At 48.9% G+C, this 6,452-nt stretch overlaps 3 protein-coding genes across 3 annotated transcripts; 2 read left to right on the top strand and 1 right to left on the bottom strand.

Annotated features, from left to right (window-relative positions):
* Positions 1 to 288: 288 nt before the first annotated feature.
* On the top strand, positions 289 to 999 carry H310_04226 (hypothetical protein; the record flags this gene model as incomplete). Its single annotated transcript, XM_008868478.1, has 1 exon — positions 289 to 999. The coding sequence occupies one exon, from the start codon at positions 289 to 291 to the stop codon at positions 997 to 999; it is 711 nt and encodes a 236-aa protein (XP_008866700.1).
* Positions 1,000 to 1,083: 84 nt separating this feature from the next.
* On the bottom strand, positions 1,084 to 2,112 carry H310_04225 (hypothetical protein; the record flags this gene model as incomplete). Its single annotated transcript, XM_008868477.1, has 1 exon — positions 1,084 to 2,112. One exon carries the CDS (start codon positions 2,110 to 2,112, stop codon positions 1,084 to 1,086), a length of 1,029 nt encoding a protein of 342 aa, XP_008866699.1.
* A 669-nt stretch (positions 2,113 to 2,781) lies between these two features.
* H310_04224 (hypothetical protein) lies at positions 2,782 to 4,667 on the top strand. Its single transcript, XM_008868476.1, has 4 exons — positions 2,782 to 3,535; positions 3,593 to 3,904; positions 3,993 to 4,243; positions 4,299 to 4,667. Exons 1-4 carry the CDS (start codon positions 2,825 to 2,827, stop codon positions 4,585 to 4,587), a joined length of 1,563 nt encoding a protein of 520 aa, XP_008866698.1. The 5' UTR covers positions 2,782 to 2,824; the 3' UTR covers positions 4,588 to 4,667.
* Positions 4,668 to 6,452: the final 1,785 nt, after the last annotated feature.

Genomic DNA, 6,452 nt, shown 5'->3' with positions numbered 1-6,452 from the left:
CTTGTCTAGTGAAGAGAATATGGACAGGTTTGTTGACATGTTCAATCTCTCATCTTCGATTGGTCTCTCGATGGACAAGAGACAAATCGACGAAATTGTTGCTGCAGTTGACAATATAAATTTGTAAATAGAGAGGTTTCCATTTTGTCCGTTCGTTTCCTGTTTCGCTTCCCACCGTATGTTTTATGAAACCCTACCAAAACCGTTAAGGAAACTCGCCAAACTTGATTGTCATTCTTTTCCCACGACCCTCGGAAAGGAATTCATTCTTTTCCCCGTCCACTGAAGATGACAACACCCGTCAAGCGCCGCGTCTTCACAGAGCGCGAAGACGTGCTCCTTCTGACGCAAGTCAGCGTTGAAATGCCGTTTCTGGCCCACCGAGGCAAAATAATGGATGTTTGGGAATCCGTCGCGCGCAACTTGGCTACAATAGGTGAGTTTGATCGCCCCAATTTCGATGGAAAGAAGGCGCAAGCCCGATTTCTAATCCTATTGCGCGACCATCGTGACAGCAACAACGCCTCGCAACGTGCCTCGGGTGCGGCCGAGCATGTCACTGAAAAGACAGTCCTTTTGGACGACCTTTGCAACCAAGTCGACGAAGCCAAGCAAGAAGAGCACCGCCGAGCGGCCAACGAATGCGAAGAAGCAGCAACTGTGGAGGAGAATGGTGCCACCGTCCGCGACGAAGCCATGCGATCGCAAGGAAAACGAAAGGCCCAGGAAGATGACGACGAATCCAGAGGTGGTGGCGGTGGCAAGATGCTGAAGGTTCTCTCACTGATGAACGAGAGCAACAAGTGCGAATTGGATCTTCGCAAGCTCATGTTTGAAAAGGAGATGGAGGAGAGAAAATTGGACCAGATCAAGGAGCTTGAAGAGCGTGCCAAGGATCGTGAAGCACAGTTGCAACTAGTACAAATGCAGGCTCAACAAGTTCAAATGTTGCAGTCGACATTGACTTCTCTACTATCTGCCCTGGTGAACAAGTTGTGAACGCACAGTACTCGTAGTTTTCGTTCCAGACTAATGAAATGTTACGAATTACGAATTACAGATTTTTAGATGTATTTATCAATCTCACAAATCTACAATTTCCACAGTGTCAAGGTACTCTTCCAGTGTTGGTGGCAGTAGATCAAAGTACATGCTAATTTGATTTCCCCGAAAATGACAGCAATGACAATTTGTCAGCAACATTGCCACGCACACGATTTTGGCCACCGGTGATTGCATGATTTTCGACATGTTCTTGTACGAAACGTGTGGCCACAGCGTTTTCATGATTTTGAAATTCCATTCCACAGCTTGGCGAACACTGCTCATGCATTTGTTGAAGTTTTGTTGTTCCGGCGACAGATTGTTTCCACGATAGCCGCTCAAGACAAATTTCGTCACGCCGTACGCGGGATCCCCATATATGAACTTTGAGGCAAAAATGTCGGGATTTTGAGAAAATGACCGCAGTAAGCCACTCATGGCAAGCATCGCTGAGTCATGGCGACGGCCTTCGACAGGCCCCCAGAAATGAACGCAAATGCCGTCGGGGGCAGAAACGGCCTGAAAATTCAGGCAATGGTATCGTTTGTGTCCGCTGTAAATTTGCTTTTGCAAATTTGAAGCATCTCCAGTGGCTGATATCCGATTTGTTTGAACCTTGGTGCCATCAATAAACCCAAACACACATTCCAACGGAGATCCTTTGGTTGCAACAACATGGCAGTATTGGTTGATGCGGGCCCGAAGCAGCTTTTTGTTCAAAAACAACGTTTGTTTCCACCGGCCAAAAATGTCGTGAACAAGGTACGAAAAGATGTCGCACAGTCGTGCTCGGGAACGTCCAAACATGCGAGACATATCGTGGTAGCGCCGGGGAAATGTCAGCCGGCTCAGTAGCACACACATGGCTTCGTCGCGGCAAATACGAGTATTGTTGGCAGTGATAATGACAGCAGGCAGCCCGAGGAGGTACCCCAGTCGTTTTATGCCGTGGACGTCAAGGCGGAAGTCCAAAAGGGCGTTGGCATTTGCGTACCCGTCGAGCGAAAAGCACACTTTCGGAATGACGGGAGGTTCTATGTACTGGTAAACGTACAATTGCAACAGCATGTCGCGGGATGTCTTAGTCGTCGCGAGTGGCAGCAGTCGGGTGATGTCGCTGACAGAGAGAACCATGTGCAAGCTCCAGAGCGTCAAGCGAAGTGGTAGTGTTGTCGTTTCAATGATGTACAACTACTTCAGGAAACGAATACATCGATGATACTTTTGAAATTTGAATCTGCTCGTTTCCTGCTCAGCTCCTCGGAAGCGAAACAGGAAACGAAAGGACTGGTATGAAACCTCTCTAATGGCAAGTTGTTCATTCATCATATCATGGTGTTGTTGGTTGTAACATTAGACTTTTGAATAAAAATACGATGTTATCAGCAAGTCAGCATACAATTTTCAAGTGTAGATTTCCCTCTTCATCATTCCACAACAGTATTTTGAAACGGAGGAAGTACTTGCTCATCTGTTTGCAACTGACACTATTCCAATGACGCAAAAACATTGAAAGTTCTGGGAATAAAGTGATCGCGACGAATACGTGAGAATGTGAGTTTTGTGAAGATTTTAGGAATCGAAGCGCTGAGGTTTCGACCACACCACCGGGCGTTGTGACTATGCGAAGCCTCAATCACCCTCGAAGACCCTATGACTTCTTCAACACATAGCGCCTACCACGGCCACGTATTGTGCTCCTGAGCGAGCATCCTCTACCGCGCGCCGTTCCCAAGTCCACGATCTCGTTCGTCGAACCTGGCTGAGCTGCCATTGGTTGATGAATTGTCTGAACACAACAAACATTCTCGTGTTTTGTGTTGTGTCGAAGGTCCCAGCGAAGATGGCGGCGACGGCATCCGCACCTGGTGTGAGTCCTGCCACAACATCGACCGCGGCTAGCGCGCTGCTTGACGATCTTTCAAAGCACGAAAAAGTCGCAATGCACAGAGTTGACGCGACAGACGAAGCGGCCACGGCGAGCGACGCGTGGAATATCATGGAAGACTTGGAATTCCTCATTGCAACAGACGCGGAACTCCAGGACGAGTTTTCTCATGTTTGTGATCTCCTTGACGACAGCTTTCCCATTGACGACATTTTACCGAGCTGGAGCGAGTCGACAGCCGATGTTTTGTCGGACACCACGTCCAACGACGCGAGTTCTCCTGTTTCAAACACCAGTCTCCACGAACACAAGACGCAGCCGCCGCGCGCCGCACGGAAGCGCGTGAATCGTCAAAAGGAAGAAATTCGTTACTTGCAGAAACAAGTGAGTGCCCTGCAGGCCAAGCTCGCACACGACAAGAAGCGTGCGTCGAATCTGACGCCGTTCAATATGTCGGCATGGGAGGCCGCGGCTAGGCAGGAGCGACTGGAGAAGCGCCGCGCAGTCATAGAAAACGATCAACTCCGTGCGTCTATCATGGAAGGGAGCATGTTTATCCAGCAAATTCAGACCATGATGAACAAGAAACCTCGTTGGGCGACGGTACTTGCCACCATATATCCAAGTACAGCACGACATTTCACGTCCTCATCTGGCTAGTCCACGTATGGTGGTGCCGACTGGCAGGAATACAAGCTCTCAGCCCACGCGACGCTGCGCGCGGCCGCCATTCACGCTATTGCCGACCGCCAGTACCACAGACAAGCCAATGCGTTCATCTTGGCTCAAGTCGTCGGTCAGAAAGATGATTTGTTCCGCGCCACACCCAAAACCCTGTCCAGTGGCCAAAACGTGCTGGAGGTTGTCAATCACACCACGATCCAGCTTCCATATCGCATCGCGATGGACGCTGTCTGGCGCACATTTCGCGGCGACCTCGGCCCCATGCTGCTCGACGACGCTTGCAGCGAGGTATGCCGCTGCTTCCGAGTCATCCGTTGTGTCGTAGTTTGACCGGGTGGAGGTGTGTGGTTCGCTTGACGAGATGGCTCGTACGTAGACCATGGAGAACATTGACGAATGGACGCGTTACGAGCGGTTCTCGCAGCGACGGAGAAGCAAATCATTGAGCGGGATGGAGGGCTTTCCTGCAAGTCCTCGCGCCAACCACGCCCCAGCCATTGCCTTTACCAACACCATCATCAAGCTGTTCCAGGAAGACGGCCGTGACGTTCTAGTGTTTCGATCGGTCTTGGAAGATGAGTTGGAGCCTCACATGACTCGGCGCGCCGTCGACGACATGGCGGGATGGTGCGGAGGACGATTCGCATCGTGGACACACCTGATGGATGTATCCTGGCCGTAGGATCGTGACGTCGGCCAACTCCGCCAACACCTGTGGCTTGACCAGCGTGATCCACATGCCCCTCGAGACCACACCATCTCCCGACATGACGACACCTGAAGTCCGTGGCCTCGTCGAAGCATTGAAATCTCTGTCGTTCCAACCGCAAACTGCGACGCAACCACCCCCCGTCCCTGGACGCGATGCTTTCTTCAAGCGGGCCAAGCTATTTGACACCGCCATGAAGTTGGCTCTGCAGGACGCAGTGCGGGACTTTTCCGGTGCGTCGATCATAGACTCGTCCAACTAGGGGACGCTAAATATTGTATTCAACGTGTGATTTGCACCACCGCGCTGCGCTCAGCTAATGAACACGGCTTTGGATTTTGAATGTCGTCGCCACCGCTCTCACAGACGGTTTGGATTTTTGGAACAAAGCAGCAACGGAATCCCCTTGCGCTGGGGTTTGGTTGCAGTCAATGGATTTGCAAGATCGCATCAGGACCCGTGTGTGCCGCCAACAGTGCCCCCGGCAATCGTGTGCATCGTACCTGCTGCAAGTCCGCACCATGGATGGTGGTGGTAGAAAATCACGACCTTGGCTGGCCGAAAGACTAAAGTAGAAAATCACAACGTTGAATGGTCGAAAGGCTAAAATACATACTCATCCGGTGACGTCAATTTTGAACCAACTTCCACAAACGCCCCCCACTCTCCCTCATGCCTGAATCGTGTCTACAACAACGCAAAAGACCCTAACACTATGCGGTACATGAAGGGAATGAGGGACTTTCTCGATGGCGGAAAATGGCCAGCTTGCACCCGATACGTCCAAGGTAATGCCTGAGCTTCTTGGTTGCCACTGGTGCACGATTCCTTGCATTTGGAGTCGCAGCCGCTGGCGTCGGGCTCTTTCGACGGTGACTTTGGTGATGCAGATGCATAATTGTTGTGGACAAGTTGCAATTTCAACAATTCAGCAGTTTTGGCACTTACGGAGAAATGACAATACGTTGAGTTTCTTGTGCAAGTTACACGAGAACAAAGACAGCGGAATATAAGAGTACAAATATTCAGTATATAGAAGAAATGAAAAATATTTGCAATGTTACAAATGTCAGAGCAATTTATGGAGAGGGATTTCTCAAGATCATCCAACGAGTGGGAATCTTTCTCACGATCGTCCAAATTAACCGGTCGTGGGGTATTTTTATTCCTAATCGTCCATCGCGGCATGATTGTCTTAAAGTCTCTTGAGCAGGAAGACGGTGCATACCTACAGGAAACGACGGGAAAATGACCCCAGTGGTACTTCACCATGTTTTAATATTAGACAGATTTCACAAAGGCAGGTTCTGTTCTACTGATCTCCCCCCCTAAACGAAACGGGTCAAAGTGAATATAACTTGAAGTATTATAATATTATATTTCGAAGTACGTTTGAAATTCAAATGGTTGTGCTGTGTATTTCAATAGTTTATACCTCCAATGTTTTATAGATTGTACAAATAGCATAAAGTGGACCGTTTCGATTAGGGGGGGAGATCAGTATCTGCAACCTATCTCTCAGATTCAATAAGTTTGGAACCCACCTGTGACAACTTGTTGCAGCCGATGCCAAAATTGCACGATTTTACAACCAGTACTTCATCTGCTGCATCCGCATAAATTCTCATTTCGTGTCGCCATCATGGCTGATGAGGTGCAGCCTGATCCAGACTCCCTAGCGCGGAAATGATGGAGTGATGCGATCTCATGGCATGACAGCATTTGCGGATGTGCAGTCGTAACAGCTGTATTTTGATTGGACTAATTTAGCGGATAGAACCTGTTTGAATCGGATGACTTGCGAAAGTCAATTTTTGTGATTTCATTCTATTTTTGTTCTGAATTTTAGGTTACAGATACTGTTGAACAGAACCAACGTTTGCTAAATCTGTCTAATGCCGCACTTTTGAGTCTGCAACAAGAAATTGTATGATTTTTAGCCAATGGGTGATAAGTACTTCTACGACCTAATACATGATATCATGCATCTTGGATGTACTCTCAAATCAATGCCTGAAGCTGCTCACTTCACCCTCGGTGAACTCTGCAAATCCGACACTTTCATCCGGCAACGATGTGATTGGTCGATTTCCAGTAAAGTTGCACATGTAAAGTATTCCCCAAGTT

Source organism: Aphanomyces invadans (genome assembly GCF_000520115.1).
Source record: "Aphanomyces invadans strain NJM9701 unplaced genomic scaffold supercont1.6, whole genome shotgun sequence".
Classification (NCBI taxonomy): Eukaryota; Oomycota; class Saprolegniomycetes; order Saprolegniales; family Verrucalvaceae; genus Aphanomyces; species Aphanomyces invadans.
This window is presented reverse-complemented; position numbering and strand designations above follow the sequence as displayed.